General features: G+C 41.8%; 1 protein-coding gene and 1 long non-coding RNA gene across 10 annotated transcripts in view; one reads left to right on the top strand and one right to left on the bottom strand.

Moving 5' to 3' along the window:
* The first annotated feature begins 598 nt into the window (after positions 1-598).
* The window catches only part of KCTD16 (potassium channel tetramerization domain containing 16), a 268,317-nt gene continuing 244,213 nt past the window's right edge, over positions 599-24,702 (top strand). The window contains exons 1-2 of the mRNA XM_045794378.2: positions 599-1,301; positions 1,680-2,830. Coding sequence (XP_045650334.1) covers positions 1,999-2,830 — 832 coding nt within the window. The 5' untranslated portion in view covers positions 599-1,301; positions 1,680-1,998. The remainder of the gene's footprint in view (positions 1,302-1,679; positions 2,831-24,702) is intronic.
* LOC148110098 (uncharacterized) overlaps positions 23,813-24,702 on the bottom strand; it is a 51,115-nt gene continuing 50,225 nt past the window's right edge. For 4 of the 9 annotated variants that reach the window (XR_015724531.1, XR_015724530.1, XR_015724529.1 and 1 more), the window contains one exon: positions 23,880-24,139. This is a non-coding gene — a long non-coding RNA (uncharacterized LOC148110098). Of the gene's footprint in view, positions 24,140-24,702 lie in introns of all 9 variants that reach the window. The other 5 variants (XR_015724532.1, XR_015724534.1, XR_015724544.1 and 2 more) reach the window with 5 other exon arrangements.

The raw sequence follows: 24,702 nt of genomic DNA, 5'->3' as shown, positions 1-24,702 counted from the left end.
GAGCATCATTAATTCCAGAGAGACTGTATTTATGTATTCATTTGCTGGGGGTGGGGTGACACAGGGATGGAGAAAAAGGCGGCGGGGCAGGGGGGAGAGGGCATCTGAAGGAGAACATGGTTTAATCCCCTTTGCTTTTAAGGAAAAGCGACTTTGTAGCTTGAACATAGGGGTCGTTCGGTGTGCTTTCTTCTTTTTAAAAAATAAAAAATAAAAAGCCTATATGGAGGGGAAATTTGCCCTTCAGCAGAAATTCAGTGCCTGTGCGAAGGGTTTGTTTGTAGATTTTTCAAATGTAAAATCACTTGTGTTTCTGTCACCGCTGGGTTGGGGGCTTATTTCTGGGGAATGGTGGCGGCGGTGGAGGTGTAAAAGGCAGGAAGAAAAGGCGAAGCGAAGGCCCTGGCAAACTCCAGACTCGCGGGCAGGACGCGGAGGGAAGTGGCTGCGCGGCGCCGCGTCCCCGCCCCAAGCCTGGAGCCGGGGAGTCGCGTGCCACGGCCAGTGCGCGGCGTCCCCGTGCAGTCCTGGCGACCTGTCACTGAGGACGACGTGACTCGGAGCTGCCTCCGCTTTCTCCAAGCCATATTCCTTTAAGATGATGTAATAGTCATTTCCCTGGATGGTATCTTGCCTGCACTGCTGAAACAACAGCATCCGAACTGCACTGGGAACTGTGGAACCACCCAGCTCCGCCGCCCGCCGGAGAAGCCCGAGCCCGAGCCCCCCGCCGCCCCTCGGCGCTGCGGCGGCCGGGCTCCCAGCGGCTCCCACCTGCCTGGGAACATGGGAGTCCGTCTGCCCTTGCTGGCAGGTGGGGTGGCTACCTGGGACCCCAGCAGGGCACATCTGTCTTTCTTTCTGCTTCTGGGCTTTCTGAAAAGCGTCTAAGTCCCAGTACCTCTTCCAACTCTCTTCTGTTTTAAGGATTCTTTCTAAAGGTTTGATTTTTTCCCCCCCTTTTTACTGGAGAAGCTTTGGTTGGATATTTTTCTCTGCCCTGCTTCTTCAACCCAACCACCTCTCATCACGCTTTAACTTTTTTGTGACTTGTTTCAACTTGAGATCGGGAGTGAATACATACCTATATACATACATACAAATATACATTTATATAAATGTTTATATATATATATATCAAATTATTATTTTCTAAGAGCACATCTCTCGGGCACTTTTCATTGATGCCTCTGTCCTTTACCTCTTTGGGATTTGGCAAGCTCCAGACTGTGGCTGTGGATTCTGATTGCTTTGCAAATGGGTATTTCTCCACAGGAACTGGGTCTCCAGCACTCACTAAGGTAAGTTCCGAGACTTATTGCTTTTCCTGTCCAGCTTGGAGAAAAAAAAAAAATCCCCTTTTAAAAGTTGAAAATCTTAGATTCCTTTTTAAAGCAGAAATACCAATAGAAATATTTTTAATGCTAATTGCTGGAGACAGAGGCGTATGGATAAACATGTAGACACAAAATAGCTTGAGAGGAGCTACAATTTAGTTGAAGAATGGCTGAAATCAGTAGTTCCAGGGCTGCTTATGTAAAATAATCTCTCCTTCCCTCCCTCCTTCCCTCCCTCCCTCTCTCCCTCCCTCCCTCTCCCTCCCTCTCCTCTCTCCAGTGGTGTCTCTCTTTCTGACTCATGCTGGGTTTGAGGAAATAATTTTCTCTCTTTTCCTTCAGACAGACCTCTGAGTAACTGGGGACTTGGCCTGCCTTGCCTACCGAGCTTGGGGCAGATCGGATGGAGATGAATTGATTATATTCTATGAAGTAATAGCTCGCCACCAGCCAGGGTTTAAACTACTTTCGCAGCATCACTTCACCTGTGGACTCTTCTAAATTTTGCTCTTGGGGAAAAAAAACTGGGGTAAGAGAAGGTCATTTTTAACAAGTTAGCATCCTTCTCCCTCTTTGACAACTTGATGCAAAGGATAAGGCTGTGACTCCATTGGATTGCACCTTTGAACCAAAATAGGAGAAGAGCAAGAAGAAAGGGACAATGGCTTTGAGTGGAAACTGTAGTCGTTATTATCCTCGAGAACAGGGGGCTTCAGTTCCCAACTCCTTCCCTGAAGTCGTGGAGCTGAATGTCGGAGGTCAAGTTTATTTTACCCGCCATTCCACATTAATAAGCATCCCTCATTCCCTCCTGTGGAAAATGTTTTCCCCAAAGAGAGACACGGCTAACGATCTAGCCAAGGACTCCAAAGGAAGGTTTTTCATTGACAGAGATGGATTCTTGTTCCGTTATATTCTGGACTATCTCAGGGACAGGCAGGTGGTCCTGCCTGATCACTTTCCAGAAAGGGGAAGACTGAAAAGGGAAGCTGAGTATTTCCAGCTCCCAGACTTGGTCAAACTCCTGACCCCTGATGAAATCAAGCAAAGCCCGGACGAATTCTGCCATAGTGACTTTGAAGATGTCTCCCAAGGAAGCGACACGAGAATCTGCCCTCCTTCCTCAGTGCTCCCTTCGGACCGCAAATGGGGCTTCATTACCGTGGGCTACAGGGGTTCCTGCACCATGGGCAGAGAGGGGCAGGCAGACGCCAAGTTTCGGAGAGTTCCCCGGATTTTGGTTTGCGGAAGGATTTCCTTGGCAAAAGAGGTCTTTGGAGAAACTTTGAATGAGAGCAGAGACCCTGACCGAGCCCCAGAAAGATACACCTCCAGATTTTATCTCAAATTCAAGCATCTGGAAAGGGCTTTTGATATGTTGTCAGAGTGTGGATTCCACATGGTGGCCTGTAACTCCTCAGTGACAGCATCTTTTGTCAACCAGTATACAGATGACAAGATCTGGTCAAGCTACACTGAATATGTCTTCTACCGTAAGTACAGAGGGTTCTTTTGATTTTTCATTTGTATCTTTTCTCTTTACAGATGTTTGTGGTCTGCATGTTCAGTCAGTGTCTAAGGAATACTATTTGAGATTTTTTTAAACTCCTGAGGTATAGCTAGAGTATTAGAGGTTCTAATTCAGGTCCCACGTCTTATCTGAGGCAACTTTCATCTGTTTTATCAGTGACATCAGAGAATATTCCAAGGCGTACGCAAGTCATACTGGTTTAGGTGATATGGGGATTGGAGGCAGACGTGTGTGTCTGTTTGCCACATATCAGACGGTGAAGAGAAGGTGAAGGTTGGAACTTGGCTGTTGGTCCACTTGCCTGTTGGGAGGTTGGCAGACTCAGAGTGGATGAGGTGGTGCTGTCCATTCTTTGATGTGGACTTTGGGATCTGTTATGTCGGTTGCTGGAGGCTTGCTTTCATCAGGGGCTCTGAGAACACAGACGGCTGTTGCACAGAATGACGTGGTCTCAGCTAGATAGATGGCAGTATAGGCTGACAAAAGACCCCTGGGCTCCCCCACCACGTCTGAAATTTGCTTTTATAGGCTTTACAGATCTGCTGTTTGATTCTTCAGCATTTTGTACTGAGACTTGAGTTGCACTGCAGACTTAATTAAACTGAACTTCATTTCAGACCCATCCAAAAGCAGCTAGATCTTAGAGACTGTCAATCACAAGCAGATATCTTCAGACACCTGAGGTGATAGAATTACTGACATAAAAGGAAACCAGAGGGAAAAAAGGAATGGAAACAATTGTTCAGGAGCTTTTTAAGTAAGCATTTCTCAGAGGTCAGCCTATGGCTTAAATGACGACTTATGCTACAGATTGCTTTGTTTTATGAAATGGCATCGTTCAAAATAAACTAAAAGCCATTGATCTCTGAAGGGAGAATAATAAATCAGTCTGTAAAGTTTAGTGCTTGATTTAACCGTGGATTTTCAACAGGGCCCAGGAGTTGGGTGAAGTGAATTCCATAAGAAATATTGATATGTTAGCATTCAATTTTCCTCTCTTCTTATTTTAAGGCAAATCTATAAATTTGGGGGATTAAAATGTCTAAGTTGTTTTTTTTTTTTTAAACATAAAGGTACAACTGAATTTCTGGGACCAATGTTTGCCTACAGTTGTGTTTCTTCATGTGGAGATGGTGCTGGGAACCGTGGTAAAGGGGCCAGTGGCAAGCTGAGCTGTTCTGTGCTGGGTTATCACCCATTAGATTTTTAGAAGTGAGGACGCATGTGGGAAGGACAGCCTGTGGAGAAAAATGAAGTCAGCTATCAGTTCAGGAACGTATTGATGTGTAATAACAAGCATTATTTGGTCTAACAACCCTATCAATGGCCTTTATCTATAATCTATATCTTCCTGGATGCTGGAGCTTAGTCACCAGATACTGCTTTCTTTCTTCGGGTGTAGAGATAAGACTGGCTTTTAGCCTTCTGTGAAGGAATCTGACATGATCTGTAATTCTGTAGAAGAATATCTCTTCCTAACTTTTTGGAAAAATGCATCTTAGAAAGAGTTCAAATCTAGGTTTGTGATATTTACCCTGTCCTCCAATTTCTAATATTTTAAAATAGCATAAAAAGCTTTAGGCAAGTAAATGAAAAGATACCAACCATAATCCCCCCCAAAGGACCACATTAGATTTCTATCACTTGCTCATGTAAATGAGACCCAGAACCTGGAATGTATTTGCCTGCTAGCTCAGTGACATTTGTGTGTTCATCAGACTCATCCATCTAACACTGTGTCCTCTTTATATTGCTCTGAACAGGTTCGGCTCTGCTGATCATATAATTGGTTCCTTCTTTGTTGGGTTGCTGAGAGGTCGCTGAGGAGTAGTTTGCTCCCCATCACTCATGGACAGGCTAGCACAAACACAATGCAGCTTCCTATTGCCCAGCCTATGTATTGTATGTGATGCACTTCCCTTTGTACCTAACATTCAGAGTTAAATATTAACTCTTCCTCTGTCTTAGGACCAATAAAACTGACAGCTGGCTTTCTAGGGTGCATAACAGCTTCTGTGCAGGCGTTTAACCATAATTATTTAATTAAAAGCTGCCAACTGTGCCTATAGAAGCATTAATTCATCAAGCTGTTGTGCTCAGGTTAATGGGCCGAAACTGGGGGCGGTGCTCTAAAGCAGGGAGTTGACTCCGCAAAGATGCTCTTCAGCCAGCACCAGCCCTGCCCAGCCCTGCCTTGCGCTGCCCAGCGTGGAGCCCCGGTGTGCCCTGCGTGAGCAGAGCACTTGCAGACCACCAGCTGCGAGATTGGAAGGGGCAGCACGTGTCCCAGGAGCATCTCCACATCCTTATATTAAAAAATAAAACAAAATAAAAAACAAACAAACAAAAACGACCAACCAGCCAGCCAACCAGCAAACAAAAAAAGATGCTCTTCACACAGAAATTCAACTTCCTCTTTGGTTGAAAAAAATATATACTGTATATATAAACTCCTTAGATCCAAGGAATTAACTCCAAGCAATCAGACTCTTCTAATAAGTGGGGCTATTACAAAGTCATTTTGCCTGGATCCATCTCACAGTAAAAAATGAACAGTGAGACATGAATATATTGCATAGGGTGGTTGACAGTCATGGGGAGAGACCCTTTCTTTCCGTTTGCCTCATTTTCTTCCAAGTTTTCCAAAGGGAAATTGAAAGACCAAAATCTCCCTTTCAATCATTTTTTTTTATTGTTTATTTTTTATTTATTTATTTTTTAATAATGATTTTTTATTATATTATGTTAGTCACCGTACAGTACATCCCCGGTTTTCGATGTAAGGCTCGATGATTCATTAGTTGTGTATAACACCCAGTGCACCATGCAATATGTGCCCTCCTTACTACCCATCACCGGTCTATCCCATTCCCCCACCCCCCTCCCCTCTGTAGCCCTCAGTCTGTTTCTCAAGTCCATAGTCTCTCATGTTTCATTCCCCCTTCTGATTACCCCCCCTTTCTTTATCCCTTTCTTCCCCTACTGATCATTCTAGTTCTTATGTTCCATAGATGAGAGAAATCATATGATAGTTGTCTTTCTCTGCTTGACTTATTTCACTAAGCATTATCTCCTCCAGTGCCGTCCATGTTGTAGCAAATGTTGAGAACTCATTCTTTCTGATTGCTGAGTAATATTCCATTGTATATATGGACCACAACTTCTTAATCCAGTCATCTGTTGCAGGGCATCTCGGCTCCTTCCACGATTTAGCTATTGTGGACATTGCTGCTATGAACATTGGGGTGCATATGGCCCTTCTCTTCACTACGTCTGTATCTTTGGGGTAAACACCCAGTAGTGCAATGGCTGGATCATAGGGTAGCTCAATTTTTAACTTTTTAAGGGACCTCTACACGGTTTTCCAGAGTGGCTGTACCAACTTGCATTCCCACCAACAATGTAGGAGGGATCCCCTTTCTCCACATCCTCTCCAACAATTGTTGTTTCTTGCCTTGTCTATTTTTGCCATTCTAACTGGCGTAAGGTGGTATCTCAGTGTGGTTTTGATTTGAATTTCCTTGATGGCTAATGATTTTGAACATTTTTTCATGTGTCTGTTAGCCATTTGTATGTCTTCATTGGAAAAGTGTCTGTTCATATCTTCTGCCCATTTTTTGATTTGTTTATTTGTTTCTCGTGTATTGAGTTTGAGAAGTTCTTTGTAGATCTTGGATACCAGTCCTTTATCTGTAGTGTCATTTGCAAATATATTCTCCCATTCCGTGGGCTGCCTCTTAGTTTTTCTGACTGTTTCCTTGGATGTGCAGAAACTTTTAATCTTGATGAAGTCCCATAAATTCATTTTATCTTTTGTTTCTCTTGCCTTTGGGGATGTGTCATGAAAAAGGTTGCTTTGGCCGATGTCGTAGAGGTTGCTGCCTGTGTTCTCCTCTAGAATTTTGATGGATTCCTGTCTCACATCGAGGTCTTTCATCCATTTGGAGTTTATTTTTGTGTATGGTGTGAGATAGTGGTCAAGTTTCATTCTTTTGCATGTAGCTGTCCAATTTTCCCAGCACCATTTATTGAAGAGACTGTCTTTTTCCCACCGGATGTTTTTTCCTGCTTTATCAAATATTAGTTGCCCAAAGAGCTGAGGGTCCATTTCTGGGCTCTCTATTCTGTTCCATTGGTCTATGTGTCTGTTTTTGTGCCAGTACCATGCTGTCTTTGTGATCACAGCTTTGTAGTACAGCTCGAAATCCGGCATTGTGATGCCCCCAGCTTTGTTTTTCCTTTTCAACAGTTCCTTGGAGATTCGGGGTCTTTTCTGGTTCCATACAAATTTAAGGACTATTTGTTCCAGTTCTTTGAAAAACGTTCTCGGTATTTTGATCGGGATAGCATTAAAAGTGTAGATTGCTCTGGGTAGCATGGACATTTTAACTATGTTAATTCTTCCGATCCATGAGCATGGAATATCTTTCCATCTTTTTATGTCTTCCTCAATGTCTTTTAAGAGCGATTTATAGTTTCTAGAATAAAGGTCCTTTACGTCTCTGGTTAAGTTAATTCCAAGGTAACGTATGGTTTTTGGTGCTATTGTAAATGGGATGGATTCCCTGATTTCTCTTTCTTCGTTCTCGTTATTCGTGTACAGAAATGCAACTGATTTCTGAGCATTGATTTTGTATCCCGCCACGTTACTGAATTGCTCTATAACTTCTAATAGTTTGGGAGTGGCTTCTTTTGGGTTTTCCATATAGAGTATCATGTCGTCTGCGAAGAGAGACATTTTGACTTCTTCTTTGCCGATTTGAATACCTTTGATCCCTTTTTGTTGTCTGATTGCTGTTGCAAGGACTTCTAGTACTATGTTGAATAATAGTGGCGAGTTCGGGCATCCTTGTCGTGTTCCTGATCTTAAGGGAAAGGCTTCCAGCTTTTCCCCATTGAGAATAATATTTGCAGTAGGCTTTTCATAGATGGCTTTTATGAGATTGAGAAATGTACCTTCTATTCCTACACTCTGATAGGTTTTAATCAGGAAAGGATGCTGTATTTTGTCAAATGCTTTTTCGGCATCGATTGAGAGGATCATATGGTTCTTGAGTCTTTTCTTGTTGATATGATGTATCACGCTGATTGATTTGCGAATATTGAACCACGCTTGCATCCCAGGTATGAATCCCACTTGATCGTGGTGGATAATCCTTTTAATGAACTGTTGGATTCTATTAGCAAGTATTTTGTTGAGGATTTTGGCGTCCATATTCATTAGGGAAATCGGTCTGTAATTCTCCTTTTTGAGGGGGTCTTTGCCTGGTTTGGGGATCAAGGTAATATTGGCCTCATAGAATGAGTTTGGTAGCTTTCCTTCTGTTTCTATTTTTTGAAATAGCTTTAGGAGAATAGGTATTATTTCTTCTTTGAATGTTTGGTAGAATTCCCCAGGAAAACCGTCCGGGCCTGGAGTTTTGTTATTTGGAAGGTTGTTTATCACTGACTCAATTTCTTCAGAATTAATTGGCCTGTTTAAGAAATCAATTTCTTCCTTTTTCAATCTTGGTAGTTTATAGGTTTCCAGGAAGGATTCCATCTCTTCCAGATTGCTTAGTTTATTGGCGTATAGCTGTTGATAAAAATTTCTAATAATCCTTCCAATTTCAATGGTGTTCGTCGTGACCTCTCCTTTTTCATTCATAATTTTAATAATCTGGGTCCTTTCTCTTTTCTTTTGGATAAGTCTTGCCAGTGGTCTGTCAATTTTATTGATTCTCTCTAAGAACCAGCTTCTAGTCCTGTTGATCTGCTCTACTGTACTTCTGGTTTCTGCTTGATTGATTTCAGCTTTAATTTTGGTCAACTGCTTCCTTGTGCGTGGATTAGGCCTGTCCCTCTGTTGCTGTTCCAGCTTCTTGAGGTGAGAATATAAAAACTGCTTTTTAGATTTTTCTATTCTTTTGAGTGAGGCTTGGATGGCTATGTATTTCCCCCTTAGGACTGCCTTTGCAGTATCCCATAGGTTTTGGACTGTTGTATTTTCATTCTCATTGGTCTCCATAAATTGTTTAATTTGATTTTTGATTTCCTGGTTTATCGAGTCATTCCTGAGCAGGATGGTTCTTAGTCTCCAAGTGTTTCAGTTTCTTCCAAATTTTTCCTTGTGGTTGAGTTCCAATTTCAGAGCGTTGTGGTCTGAGAATATGCAGGGGATAATTTCAATCTTTTGGTATCGGCTGAGACCTGTTTTGTGTCCCAGAACATGGTCTATTCTTGAAAATGTTCCATGGGCATTAGAATAGAATGAGTATTCTTTGGTTCTGGGGTGTAGTGTTCTATATATATCTAAGAGGTCCAACTCGTCGAGTATGGCCTTCAAAGCCTTTGATTCTTTGCTTAGTTTTTGCCAGGGTGTTCTGTCTATTTCTGAGAGTGGAGTGTTGAGGTCCCCTACTATTAATGTATTTTTATCTATATGTCTCTTTATTCTGGTTAAGAGTTGGCTTGTGTATCTTGCTGCTCCCCTGTTGGGGGCATATATATTTATAATTGTCATATCCACTTGTTGAATACTTCCTTTAAGAATAATATAGTGCCCTTCTGCATCTCTAACTATAGTCTGTAGTTTAAAATCCAATTTATCTGATATGAGAATTGCCACCCCAGCTTTCTTTTGAGGTCCATTTGCGTGAAAGATGGTACTCCATCCCCTTACTCTCGGTCTGAATGCATCTTTGGGTTCGAAATGAGTCTCTTGTAGACAGCAAATGGATGGGTCATTTCTTTTTATCCAATCTGCAACCCTGTGGCGTTTGAAGCAAGAATTTAAACCATTAATGTTCAGGCTGAGTACTGAGAGATATACTTTTAATTCTGCCATGTTGTCAGTAAAGTCTTTGTTTGTATTGGCTGTGACTTTCTGTTTTGTATCACTCTTGGGGCCTTTTTACTTTTATAGAACCCCCCGTAATACCTCCTGTAGGGCTGGTTTCGTGGTTACGAAATTGGCTAGTGACTGTCGATTCTGAAATGTCTTTATTTCTCCATCAATTCTGAATGACAGCCTTGCTGGATAAAGGATCCTTGGCTGCATGTTTTTCTCTGAAAGAGCTTTAAAAATGCTCCCCCAACCCTTTCTCTCATTCCAGGTCTGTGTAGACAGGTCTGATGTAATTCTGATGCCTTTGCCTTGGTACGTGAGAAATTTCTTTGCCCTGGCCGCTTTCAATACTGTATCCTTGGATCTCATATTTGCGAGTTGCACTATGACGTGACGTGGTGTAGGTCTGTCATGGTTGAGCTTGGGAGGGGTCCTCTCTGCCTCTTGGACACGAATGTTTGTTTCCCTTGCTAGATTAGGGAAGTTTTCAGCTACAATTTGTTCAAATATCTCTTCTAGACCTCTGTTTTTCTCCACCCCCTCGGGGATGCCGATGATTCTAACATTGGATCGTTTCGTTGAGTCAGTAATCTCCCGTAGCCAACATTCGTGGGCGTGGATTTTTTTAAGACCATCTTCTATTTTTATTTTTTCCTCTATTAACCCATCCTCCAATTCACTAACCCTTTCCTCTGCTTCCGTGACCCTGGCCGTCAGAGCCTCTAGTTTTGCCTGCATTTGGCTCATAGAATTTTTAATTTCTGTCATATTCGCTCTCATTTCCGCCCTTAGGGATTGTATATTCTCAGTAATATTTTCCTGAATACTTTTTTCAAGTCTACTCATTATCTTGACCATTGTTACTCTGAATTCCATTTCTGATAATTTGGTTACATCCATATCCGTTACTTCTGTGGCAGAGGCCACTGACTCACTGTCTTTTCTTTGCTGGGGGGGGCTTCTCCTTCTTGTCATTCTGATGAAGAGAAGTTGCGGGGTTTCCAGAGCCCAAAATTATTGACTGGGTCCCAGGCCGTGCCCCTTGTTTTATAGGGATCTTAGAGATGTGGGCTTCTTCTTTAAAGATTTTATTTATTTACTTATCTGAGAGAGGGAGACAGACAGTCAGCAAGAACGAAACAGAAGCAGGGGAGTGAGGGAGGAAGAAGCAGGCTCCCAGCGGAGGAGCCCGATGAGGGACTCCTTTCCGGAACGCCGGGATCACGCCCTAAGCCGAAGGCAGGCGCTCAATGACTGCGCCACCCAGGCACCCGGGTTGTGGGCTTCTTGATTTTTCAGCCTGCCTTCTGGGGGAGGGGCCTGCCGCGCCGATACTCAGGCAACCCTGTTTGGTTAGAGTCTCCGTGTCCCCTGCGAGGGAGGATGGGGATGGGCACTCCCTGAGCCGGTATTTCCAGGCTTTTGTTCTCTGGCGGCTTTCCCTGGCGGCCGGCTATGCCTCTTCTGAGGGTCAGAGCAGCAGAGGCTGCATTGTCGCAGAACAGAGGGATTGCGGCCCGTTCTCCACTGATGTTCTGGCCCCTTTAACTCTGTTACTGTTGGTGCTGCTCAACCCTGCAGCGTCCCGGGATGTGCCCTCCCTTTCAATCATTAACAGGTTAAATTCTTGCCTCATTTAATCTAAATGTAGACCTAGAATAACGGTCAACATCAGGTAGACTGTTTAGTTAATGTGAAGCTGTGAACAGTTAGTCAGCGGGTGTTCGCAAGTGTTTAAGAGGGTGATAAGAAATGTTTGTCTACACTGCTTACCAAAATATGATATGTGAGATGCTGTGGATTATGATTCACTTACCAGCCACCAGGAAATTACGATTCATGTAGGAACATAGAAAAGAAATATCTAAAAAAAAAAAAAAAAAAAAAAAAAAGATAGAGAGAGAGAGAACTATCTAGGGGTGCCTGGGTGGCTCAGTCCGTTAAATGTTTGACTCTTGGTTTCAGCTCAGGCCCTGATCTCATGGGTCATGGGATCGAGTGAGCCCTGCGTCAGGCTCTACACTCAGCAGGAGTCTGCTTGGATAATCTCTGCCTCTGCCCCTTCCCCCACTCTCTCTCTCAAGTAAATAAATAAAGCTTAAAAAAAAATCTAGCTAGGATTGTTTCACAGAGTATTTTATATTTGTCCTTTGTTTTAATTTAAAACAATGAGAAGGTACCTCTTCTTCTCTAGCACCCCACTAGCTAAATAATTACCTCTCTGTTCTCCTCAAGCATTGCATCGAAGGCATTATCATAAACATCAGGGAATGCCTTCTTGACTCACCTGTAAACATAATGGAGGATGACTAATTTGGAAAAGAGAAGTCCCGATTTTGAACCAGATGCTCAATGGCTATTCATACCACTTTGGAACAAAATCACAGGTGCATCTAGATAAATGAACCTGTTATTTAGAGCCATCTTCCAATGCCCGAGAGTAAGAAGATTGTTCTTGGTTGGAGAGAACTATACACCTTTTTAAAATCCTACTCATTAGTGAATTACTTCAGACAAATGTCTGAAACACTCAAATTCAAAGGAATTTGCCTCGAGTTTAACTGCAATAACATGACAAGTAGGGAGTTTAATTCATAGGACGCATACTCCAAAAACATACACTCTGAGTTCTGTGAATTACAGTAAAGACACCGACTCATCACCTTTTCAACAAATTGCTGCTTGTCAGTGCATTTTAACCTTCTCTTTACTTCATTTCCTTGAATTTAAAAGTTGTTTCTACAAAACTCTCTAAATTGTTTTATGTACTGTTAACCTTAAAAATTAAGCTGCCAGTTATTTTACCAGCAAAAATGGATTTATTTGGGAATAGTAGAAAATTGCAATTCAGGATAAACAAGCTAAGGCAAAACCAAAGGCAAGTCAAAGAACAAAAGAGAGAAATTCTCTTTTGTAGAGGGAAGGGGGGCCCTCCTGGCATTGAGCAGGGCTGTTATAAACAAAGAGCCCATCGGAGTAAACGGGGAGTCTGTAGTATAGTGGTTTTTCATTGGCTCACTTATGACAGTCTCTTATTGGCTGGGCTGTTGCGCGGTGAAGACAACTTCTCTTCCTCCTGTGGGATAGTAGAGTGGTATGTGGACTTGCAAGGTCTATCTCTTCCTGTTGGGTCTGCAACTGATGACAAGTGATAGGGTGTGAGAGCTCCCCTTCTGGGATCTGGATTCCACTTTGAATGAGGTTTCCTTTTTAAAATATTCACGATACACAGTATTTCAGGGCTGTTGAGTGAGATGGGGTGTTGGAGAAAAGTCAATCAGAAAATGAGTTCTCAGAATTCAACTGCATGACCTTGTATTGGGAAGAGATATGCAACTGTGGCTGCTGTGAATAACTTACCCAACATTGACTTTAGAAACTTCAGTAAGAGCGTATGTTCTTAACAGGTAGAAATGCAGCCATCCTGAAATGATTCTAGCTCTTTTTCTACTGGTTACTCGAAAGATACCAATGACAACTTCTATTTTATGGTGTTGGTGTGTTCAAAATAAAGCAGCAGAACAATGTAGTCAAAATGGGGAAGATTTGGTCTTTACCACCACCTACCTCTCCTCTTTCTGTGTTGTTTTTCCGTCTTCTCCACCTTAGAGACTTTTTTAGTCCTGTGTTAGTCATTTCTGCTTTCTAGTTCTTTCTCTCCATTGTCAGTAAAGTGCTCTTCTGCCATATATTTAGAATACGTTCAAGGCATGGTGTACTTTTCTCAGGTGGTTTGGTACATAAGAAACCTTTTGATAGTTGTAGATCAGGTGACTTAGAATCCTAAAAAGAGTGTTCTCAAGTGTACGTAAGGCTTCTTAATATATAATTTAAAAATGTAGCACAATTTAAATATAAGGCTTCATCATGAGGTTGAACTGGACCCATGCTTAGGCAGATATGAAATGGTAATGCTCATGACAAAGGGCCGGTGTATGGATATAATTTTATTTTAGTCTCTTTAGGTGCTGTGCTTTGAGCATTGGGTTCAATATACAAACATCATAGTGAAATCTTTTATTACAGTATTTTCACTTTCATGCCAAACAAGATACGTTGTTACCTGAGCCCAGTCCCTTGTGTGATTCAGGTACTTTTTTGCTAGGTCTGTGGCATCACTGAATGAATTTGGCAGCAAGAGAAGTGTCAGTCTGTGGGCAGAATGGGGAGGTCTCTGAGATTGCCCTTATGTGCCTCAATATATTAAAAAACATATATGTACAATTGGAAAGAGAAGACCAAATGTCCCTGACAACCTAACGAGGTTTAGGTCTTATCAAAGAAATTAGAAAAGGAAATAGCTGAGAATATGCCACACAGCTCCATTTGGAACCCCTCCACGCACGAAGAGTGGAGAAGAGTGACTGTGCACAGGAGACAGTCATCCAACATATAGAAGGAAGTCTTCAGAAATGGATACGCGGATGCTCAGTTTCTGCATCATAACTGGCGTTGCTCTTTTTCTTTGTTTTTTGCTATAGCTTTCCTCAAATAGTGCATTTCTTGGCAAGTCAGTGAAAAAAACTTCATACAGATATTTTCAAATGCATCCAAATGTAGACACCCAGTTCCAATAATTACAATTAACATTACAAGAGCAATCTTGTTTTATATATATTCCTACCTACTTCCCCTTCTGTCAGCACTGCGTTATTTTGAAGCAAATTTCAGACATCAATCATTTCATTCATCCAAAAATATAGTACTGTGTGTTTCTAAAATAAAACAAATTAAAATAAAATATAACATAATACCATTATCACATATAAAATGAGCAATTCTTTAGTATCATCTGATATCTAATTGATGTTAAAATTTCTTTGATTTTGTTACAGTATTTTCTTAAAAGTTGGCTTATTAAATCAAGATTCAAATAAGATCTATCCGTTATCTTTGATTGCTGATTCTTTTTTCATTCAAAATTTTTAAAAAATATTGGATTTATCCCATATAAAACAAAGTAGCAAAAGATATATCTTAAATCTCTTTTAATCTCTCCTTCCCTCCCTCCTTTCCTCTTTCTCTTTATTCCTGTCTTTCTCTTTCTTCCTCCCTCCCTCCCTTCCTTTTTTTAAGGCAATTTATTTGTTTGAAGAAACCAAATTGTTTGCCATGTTCAATATTCAGCTTCTTGGTTTTTACTGATCCATCTCTATGATGTTTGTGATTTCATTAAAACATTTTTTCCTGAACTCTATATTTGTAAATTTGTTAGATCTTGATTCTAGATTCTAGAGACTCAATCGGATTCATGTTCAGTATTTCTGGCAAGAAATCTTTATAAGTGATGGCAAATCCATTTTTTATATTATTGAAGCATAATAAATATACAGTATTATATTAGTTTCAAGTTGACAATATAATGATTCAACAATTCAATACATTACTCAAGGATCATCATGATAAGTATACTCTTAATCCCCTTTATCTAGTTTACCGAAGGCAAGTCCATTTTTAACTTTTAATTTGTTTTGGAAGGCAGTAAAAGAAACCCTTATTTTTCTTTCCAGTTGTTCAAGAACTATCTAGTATTCCCTTGCTGTTCTTTTTTTTTTTTTAAAGACTTATTTATGTATTTGAGAGAATGGAGGGGTGGTGGGGAAGAGGGAGAGACAGTCATAAGCACACTCTGTGCTGAGCATGGGGCCCAACGTGGGGCTTGATCTCATGACCCTAGGAGTAGGACCTGAGCCAAAGTCAAGAGTTGGATGCTTAAGTGAGTGTGGCACCCAGGTGCCCTCCCTTGCTATTCGTATCATTAAAATAGACTAACATCATGGGTGCAGTGAACCTGCCAAAATGTGCAGTGGGTCCTGTAGACTGGGAAGAAGGATCGTTTGGGGTGGGGAAGTTCCCTTCCTGGCTATTTAAGTTTTATATTCTTGGATTCTTTCAACTGTGCTCAACTCCACTGACTGAACACATCATCCGTATTCCCCAAACCTCTTCTCTTCATGTGTACCTTTTCACAGTAATTGGCATCATCAGTCATTCATTTCCCCAGGGAAAAATGAAATCTCGGTGGCATTCCTGACTCTTCCTTCTTCCCAACTTATGACAAATCCTACTGGTTCTTCTTCATCTCTCTTAAGTTTCGATCACCACTGATGCTACCCTGGCCCAGGCTACCAGCTCGGCTTTGTGTTGCTTGGGAACCCTGGGAGCATCCCGAGTGAAATCTGAAACCAGCCCAGTATGCAGAGGGCAGGAAGAGACTGAAGGAAGAGGCAGGGCTCTCTGGAGTGGTAGGTAGCAGGCTTAATAAACATGAGAATGTACTTATAAGGTTTGTCCTGGGCAGCCACAAAACAAATAGATTTCTGCATCCATCTGCCAAATCTGAAAAGTTTATATAGAGGCCTTAATGGGGTTCAGTGACATAAGCCATCCAGATGGTCTCAACACCATATCACTATCTCAAGGCTTTGTGCTTGGAGTACCTTCTGGGAGCAGGGAAGGCAAGTGGAAAGCACATTCCAAAGAGAGGGGAGGGGTTGAGGAGCCTCCAATTTGCCTCGGTCCAGCTCATGGGTCAACCAGTGGTTATATCCTCTCAATGACCTCTCCCAAAACTTTTCTAGACTACTGCAAAGAAACTTAAATTATCCTCCCTACTCCAAATTTAGTGTTATCCCCTTTGGATCTGTTTTCTCTGTTGCCAAAAAAAAAAAAAAAAAGAAAAAAGAAAAGAAAAAAAGAAAGAAAAAAGTGAAATTTCTAAAATGTGAGCTTGACCGTGTCATTCCTACTTAAAGTTCTTCATTGCCTTCTAGCTGCTTATAGAGTGAAATGCAAAGTCCTTACCAGGAATCTTGGCCTCTTATGAGATGACCTCTCTTTCCTTCCCGAGTCTTCTGTTGCCATCCTGCCCTTTGCATTTTTAATCTCAACTATACTCGATTTCTTTTAGTTTCTGAACGCTGTGATGTCCTTGCTTCTTCGGTTTTGTGTGTGATGTTCTCTCTTCCTGGAACTCTTGCTTCCACCTGCTTTGATAAACGAAATCTTCAGGTTCCAATCTAGAGATTACCTTTTCTGGAAAGCCTTTCCTAGTCCACTGTATCTGGTTAGGCACCCCTTATCTTTGACGCAGAGGAGTCTATTTTCCTTTACCACAGCACAAATAATATTGTATTATACTTGATGATTTAACTGTCTCCTTTACATTATCTGTAAACCCTGTCAAGATAGGAACTGTGTCTGTCATGTTCATCCCAATACCTGGCACAGTATGTGAAATAAATGTAGGCACTCTGTCAGTATTTTCCAGAAGAATGAGAAATAAATGCCCACTGCAGGGTTCGATTATGGTCATAGATGCCACTGTCGTGCATACACCATTGCCTTATCTCTTCACAGGAGAACAGGAGAACAAGAGAACAGTGAATGGAGTGATGGCATTTTAAATAATAATAACATTTTCCCCAAATTTCCACTGAGTGCTTTGGGCATTGGAATAAGCACTCCACATACAAATTGGAAATCTTACTGAAAGACTCTGTGCTCTTAGCACCTGCACTGAGATTTGAGCTCAAGGGGACTGAGAGAAACACTTAGCAGAAGCAGGATCCCCTGTGGTCTCCTTTTAGTTGGTTCATACAAGCAGGAGCAAATCAAAGCTGGGTGCAGCCAGGGTTTAAGGAACAACCCAGGAGGGACTCAGAATTCAGAAAAATGTTCCAAAATTGAGAAAGTAGCTCCAGGAGGAAGAGAGCTCTACTAGAATGCAAAGAACGTTATGAGACCAACCAGGTTGTCTTCTTAATTTTCCTCCTGCTAAAATATTCCATTTCCTCCTCCCTCCCTTCCCATAAATGTTAGTGATTGCTCCTTAATGCCAGAGGCAGCAGAACATGGTAGCAAAGGGCTTGGGCTTTGAGGTCCAGACTGCTTGAGTTTGAATCCCTAGCTATTGGGATCATTGACAAATTATTTGACTTCTGTGCCACATTTTCCTCACCTGTAAAATGGAGGTGAGGACAATAGTACTTACCTTGTGTGGCTGCTTTGAGAGTCAAATGGGTTGCTTCATATAAAGTGCTTACGACAGTGCCTGGCCCCCAGTCAGGGCTGTGAAAGTGTTAGCAATTACCAGCATGGCTGGAAATACTGGATGGAGGAGACACAGTTGCTTTCTTTAAATAATCCACTTGATACTTTTTGATACTCCCTTTGGACACTTTGCCCAGAAATGCGCATCCAGAATTTTTTTTAATTTACTTATTTTAGAGAGAGGAAGAGAGAGAGAGAGCGCGCGCACGCATGGGCAGGGGGAAGAAGCAGAGGGAGAGGGAGAATCCTGAAGCATATTCTCTGCTGAGTGCGGAGCCCAACGTGGGGCTGGATCCCAGGACCCTATGATCATGACCTGAGCCAAAATCAAGAGTCGGACGTTTAACCACCGGAGCCACCCACGTGCCCCCACACATATTTTTAAAAAGGAAATTCAAGCCATGTGTTTTACTTGAATCTGAATATGCATAAAAGTAAACACCCCAACAGCCTTCAAATTCTATTAACTCTTTTCGTCCCCTTGGCCTTTCCATTGTGGATGTCATTAATAGTGCCTTTCCCTCCACCTTGTTTTCAGTTCGTGGCTTTTCAGAACCTAGGATAATATGAGATAGAACTAAAATTTAAGACTACAACTTAAATTATATATTCCGTCACTGCAGAATTAGAATAACCTTTTATGAATCTCAACCTAGACAATATTCTCCTTCATGGTGACAGAAAATGGTTATTGAGCATGCCCCTGACAATAGAATCATTCAGATTGCACCGAAAATGAAAACAAGACATTTTGCTCCACACTGAGTAGCTGCACTGTGTGGCATTAAAAAGAAATCAGAGTGCTAATTCGGGGCCATTGCCATGTGACCTCCTCAAAAGCTGCCCATGGGAAGAAGTTGATACTTTCCTCTTTTGTTCATCAGTCACATTCCAAAGCAGAAAATGCTTACCATTTTCCCACCCCAGTTTATACCGACCTTTTATTCTGAGTACATTTGATACAATGTGACTGTCAACTAATTACATTGGTGACCATAGAAGGCAACCCATTATACATAACTTGATGGAGGACTTAAGATGCCTTAGGGCTGTTGTATATTGTGTTTTAGACAATAGACTGTCCAGATCAACAGTACTAAGCAGCTAAATAGAGAAAAGGGGAGGTAGGCTCTGGTAACAGTGGCTTTAATGGTGGCTTTCCTGTAAAGGGGGCCCTGGAGCAGCAGAGACGTTGTAGGGACTGGGATAAGGGCAAGGGGTGTATGGATGTTAGTGGGGCAGAAGCATACAGTGAAAACCATGGGGAGGCTTGAGACCTGGGGAAGTGTTGCAAATCCCCTAATCACAAAGGGAGAGCTGGCGTACGATGAGAAGCGAATCAAGCCCTGGTTGGGAGTCATGGCTCATTGTGTTACATCATAAACATTCAGTTAGGTCAGGTGAAAAAGCTTTCCTATGGGCATGTGCCTGCAAATTTGTACTGGAATGCAAAGGAAAATAGGATTCTGTTCTCATTAATTTGCTTTTTAGCCAGTGAGATAAAGTATCTTTTCTCTTTTAAATAGAGGGATACCTGTGTGGAGCTGTACGATTTTGTTGCACTGCATTGTAAGAGAAAAATGTTAATTTCTATTTGTGTAAGAAAAACATGCATTAAAAAATGAGCAGGGGGGCGCCTGGGTAGCGCAGTCGTTAAGTGTCTGCCTTCGGCTCAGGGCGTGATCCTGGCGTTCCGGGATCGAGTCCCACATCGGGCTCCTCGGCTGGGAGCCTGCTTCTTCCTCTCCCACTTCCCCTGCTGTGTTCCCTCTCTCGCTGGCTGTCTCTCTGTCACATAAATAAATAAAATCTTAAAAAAAAAAAAATGAGCAGGGACACCTGGGTGACTCAGTCAGTTGAGCGTTCGACTCTTGATTTCGGCTCAGGTCATGATCTTAGGGTTCTGGAATCAAGCGCAGCGTCTGGCTTTGCCCTCAGCGTGGAGTCTGCTTGTCCCTCTCCCTCTACTCCTCCCCGTACTCACACACTGTCTCTCTCTCTATCAAATAAATAAATCAACCTTTAAAAAAATATTTAAAGTACAGGCTGGATTTCATTTTTTAAAAACGAGCAGTTTTGCTTGTCTTTTCTGGATGAGATACTCCTGTGGCATGGTGCAGTAATGGCTGATGATATAATGTGTGATACTTTCAATATCATAAAGGCCCCTTTTAGTCATTTGGATGCTCAGTAATGTAAAATATTTGTTTGAAAAGATCTGATTGCTTGCCACTTACTGAGGACCTGTTTTATATAAAGTACTTCTCTTTGTTTTGGTAGGATTGTCCAATTGAGATGGGAAATATCATATCTGTATGCAAAGAATTGATATCCTGATTCACAACGTCCTCACGCTAATGATTTTCTAGTACTTTTCCACAATGTGCTAGGGAAGTGATTCACAATGTGCACAGTCTTCATTGATTGGAAACTGCCGGCCCTTCAAACCTTCTTTCATCTGCATCCTTCCACACAGCCGAGACCTGTAGTGATGTGTAATCTTGTTTTCTAACAGATATTGACATCTGTTCTTGAGAATGGCCTTAATTAACAGGCAGATTTAGGTCTAGCCTAAGTTACTTATACAAAATTCTGTTCTCTGCTTTCTGGTTATGTGAGTAAATGCCAGGCACTGTGACCTTGCTATGCCCTTAGCTTTTGTGTGCGTTGGGTTCCTAAACCTCTCTTCGATGGTTGACCCATTCTTCCAGAGATATTTATTGGACACCTACTATGCACCAGAGACTTCATGCAATTCCAGGGTTTCAGCGGTAAACAAGAAGCATATGGTCAATGCTTTCATGGAGCATATGGTTTAGAGAGAAATTAGACTAGTAAATGGGCAATTTCGATCTAGTGTGATGGGGAAGAGTAAATGGATATGAAAATCGAAAAGGAGCCCCTAATCTGAACTTGGGCTGTCAGAAAATTAAACCAGAGTTTATTTTATTGCTTGGAGAGGAGAAAAATGCTTGAATCTTTAATACATTTGTTGACTTTAAGATACTAGCTGGCTGATAGAGTCATAAAAATTATATCCTAGGATGGCTTAGCAGAACCTTAAGATCACTAGCAATCATTTCATTTCTCATTGGAGAAATCTCATTAGATTTTTTCCAGTGGTAGCTGTGTGAGTGATTTTAGTTCAGGAACCAATATCTTAAAAAACTCTTCAATTCTCTTTCCCATTCAAACCTTTGTCTTGGGAAAGTGTATGCGCAAAATCAGAAGCCAAATGATAGCCTTGGATGACTAGCAATATGTGTATAAAGATACTTTATAATTATGTCTGTAGTCTCCATTTGTAATGATTCTCAAAATGGTATATGTCATTATTATCGTTTTAACTTTATCTCAGGATTACTGACTTACCTAGTCAGTCTCATGTACAACTCAATTTCAGTAACTACCAGGTGGGAACACATAGGAGGTGACCATAAGCATTTGTGGAATGAATGAATAAATTCATACACCACATTTTTAAATAAAGAAAACGTGAAATGTAAAGTGAATGAGATTTGCTTCCAGTGTTACCTGACATTTGCTTTTAACCATGGGTGCATTCTCTAAGTGACAGTGAAAATGTGGTCGATAAACTGACGGTCTCAGAACTATCTGGGTAAAAACCTTCGTTTTGTCACTTCCTAGGAGAGCATCTTTGGGCAAGTATCGTACCTTCTTTACACCTCAGAACACTCATCTGTAAAAGGGCGCAAGGAAGCTTCTCTCTTGGTGGTGTTGTGAGGATGAAGCCAGGGCTGGGCCATTTTACTGGCTTATCTCATCAGTAGCCAGCTACTTCATCTCCAGGCTCTTTTAGTTCATCTTATACATAGGCATGTTTGGACCTAGAAGAAGAAACTGAGAGAATATGGAGCCGTTAGGACTGATCCCTCACGCTATCACATCAAGAGTCAAGCTGCTGACCCCTGGTTTCACTCCACTGGGCTATTACTACACACACTTCCTGACCTTGCAGGAAGGAAACACACTTCACATCACACCTGCACTTCTAGTCCCCTCTGTAAGCTCGCCTCCCCTGCCCCTCGAAGACACTCGTCTATCCACAGTGATCCATCACACCAGACTTCTGATGGTTCTTTCTGCCGGCCAGTCTGCTGCCGCCTGAAGACTCGCCTGTGTCACCTCCCCCAAAACACTCTTCCTTGCACTCCTTGCCTTTCTGAGTCCTTCAGTTAGGCTTCAGTGGGTTTTCCTTGGAAAGACTTCCCATTACCGTCCCAGCTGAAGGAAAAGATGGCCTCCTTATTCTCTATTGAGCACGGTGTTTCCAGCATAGCACTGTTCACACCTGTCATTACAGTTGACTGTAAGCTTCCTGGTGGCAGGAGCGCTCTTGTACCCTAGAGTCTAGTACAGTGTAGGCACTTGAGAAGTTATTTTTTCTCTCTCCACTTGTAAAATTATGATAGTAGGATTCCCTCTCATGGTGAAGGCAACTGCATATATATATGCATGTGGTACATATATCATCTCTGGCTAGAGGGGTAGAAATGAATGAGGGTGAAAAAGCAGAAGGCACCAAATGTAAACCCCGAGAGATTGGATAACAGAGGGAGACAACGGTGGAAACTCGCTTCGATGAGTTGCTTAGCCTGTCTAGCACTCAGGTCTTAGGCTCTGTAAAGGGAAAAGTGGACTTATCTCACTGTCTCATGGGACACTCAGAGCTAGGTAGTATGGCAGGTGTAAAGCGATGTTGCTTGGTAGATGTGAGCTATGAAGGCAGATTTTATCTTAGCTTGAGTGAACATCAGGAGGATGTGTTAAGAAAAGAGAGATGAAATCTGCTTATTTGGAAAGTTGTTAAGGCATTTAGAAACGAATGGTCAGAATGTGCAAATGGGTTTTAATGGCACTGCAGCACTAGCATTCTTATTGTATAAGGTTGAGTAGCACAGAGTCAACATATGTGGGGTCTATTCTGATCTCCACTTGCGTCATGATCACAGACTTCTCGTGTGAAGGTACTGGCCAAATGGATAAACACAAATCCCTTTTTGAAGCCCCATAAACGGTAATGCTGGGTGGGAGCTTGAAGTGTATCTTTCACACCAGGGAGAGTACTGACTTGATTTATAAAATCAGAGCATCCTGGGAGATGCAGGATCTCAGGATTCCATGCTTCAGTTTCCTCTCTTTGAATCCTCAGGCTTTAATTGCAGTTCTCTGTGCAGCCAACATAGAGAATCTTTTAAAGTGGCCTCATTTCAGGGGCGCCTGGGTGGCTCAGTCGTTAAGCGTCTGCCTTTGGCTCAGGGCGTGATCCTGGAGTTTGGGGATTGAGCCCCGCATCAGGCTCCCCCTCTGGAAGCCTGCTTCTTCCTCTCCCACTCCCCCTGCTTGTGTTCCCTCTCTCGCTGGCTGTCTCTCTCTGTCAAATAAATAAAATAAAATCTTAAAAAAAAAAAGTGGCCTCATTTCAATTTAAATGACAATTGGTTGTAAGACAGTCTTCCCCTTCCCATTTCCCCTTCTGCCTTTTTCTTTTCTTTTCTTTTCTTTTCTTTTCTTTTCTTTTCTTTTCTTTTCTTTTCTTTTCTTTTTTTCCTGGTGGCCCTTGGGGTAGTTCCAGGAAACCCAGGGCTCAGTGTAGCTGCTTGAGAAACCTTAACCTGGACATCCTAAACAAATGGTGAATTTTCATCTTTCGAAAAATTTTCTTTTTACATTTTTGGTCAGGTTCTTAGCTGTGTATTTTCTACTTCTTTTACTTTCATTTTACTTACGTTTTGTTTGGAAGACAAGTGTAAATGAAGGATGAACTGAAGAAAGGCAACTATTAGAAAAAGTAAAGAGCAAAAATAAATTAATTTTGCCTCTATCTTCGGTATATTACAGAGAAAGAAAGGTAACTAACTACCTTAATTAGCTACTTTAAATTTTTGTGCAACAACACAAGCAGTGGGAGTCACAGGTTTTGAAAGAAGGCCTGGAAAATAGTTTTTACAACCAACTTTATATGTGCTCTACCTAGTAAGTTTGCAGGTGTTTTCTCTACTGTGAATAAAGCCTAAAGTTAGTATATCATTCTATTAGATCAATATAATGTATCTTTTCTCCATTGAGCTTAAGGGGCTAGGGTAAAATCTCTGGTTGAAATGGTGCTTTCTATCCTGACATGAAGAATTAATTGTAAACAAAAAATCTATTTTGAGGGTGTTTGGAAATCATACCTCATACCAGCCATATTCTTCTGTATAAAAACAGCAGGAACACTTTCTTTTTATCATAGCTATATTTTCATATTGTTTATAGTCTGTGATTTGCCTTGGTAATTTGCTTCCTTTTATGGGAAAACGAGTTTTCTTCCAAACAACCAGATGCGATGTAATCAAATAATTGCTATCTTAATTTGCTGCTGAAGTCCTCCTGAGGAGAAAGAAAGAAAACACAGGTATGCAGTGACATGTATTTGAACTCGGCGGTGTGAACAATAATCATGGTTATCCTTTTTTGAACTCTGTGTCGGGTTCACGTCAAGTGTTTCTCTTTTAATCCTCCCGAAAACTCTACAGTAAAAAACTGGGACTCGGAGAGGTCCAACTTCCTCAAGGTCACTGTTAGTGGGTGCTTCAGAATTTCTGTATAGGAAAACCAAGTAGTGTTAAGTTTGAGAGAAGTTCATTTGTCCATATCAAGAACAGGGTGAGGGCAGCCTGAGGGAGATCATGGGTGGGTGATGGGGCTGAATTTAATCTCTCTACCCCTTAGACCCAAGTTGCTGCTGCGAGATCTAATAACTGGGACAAGCAGAATGAAAACCCCATTTGCCCCGACCCCGGTTCTCACACTCTTTACTGTCATGCCATACCACAGCAGTGCCAGATGGCAGTGCTCGCTTTTCTGAAGTGCCAGAAGCAGCTCTTCAAGGGAACCACCTCCCAAGATTAAGTGAGGAACCCACGTACAGCCTCCAGGAGGGGGTGGGATGG

Source organism: Ursus americanus, chromosome 5, assembly GCF_024610735.1.
Source record: "Ursus americanus isolate L20-20 chromosome 5, mUrsAme1.1.p, whole genome shotgun sequence".
NCBI classification, from domain to species: Eukaryota; Metazoa; Chordata; class Mammalia; order Carnivora; family Ursidae; genus Ursus; species Ursus americanus.
Note: the sequence above shows the minus strand (reverse complement) of the source record. Positions and strands in the feature narration are given on the sequence as shown.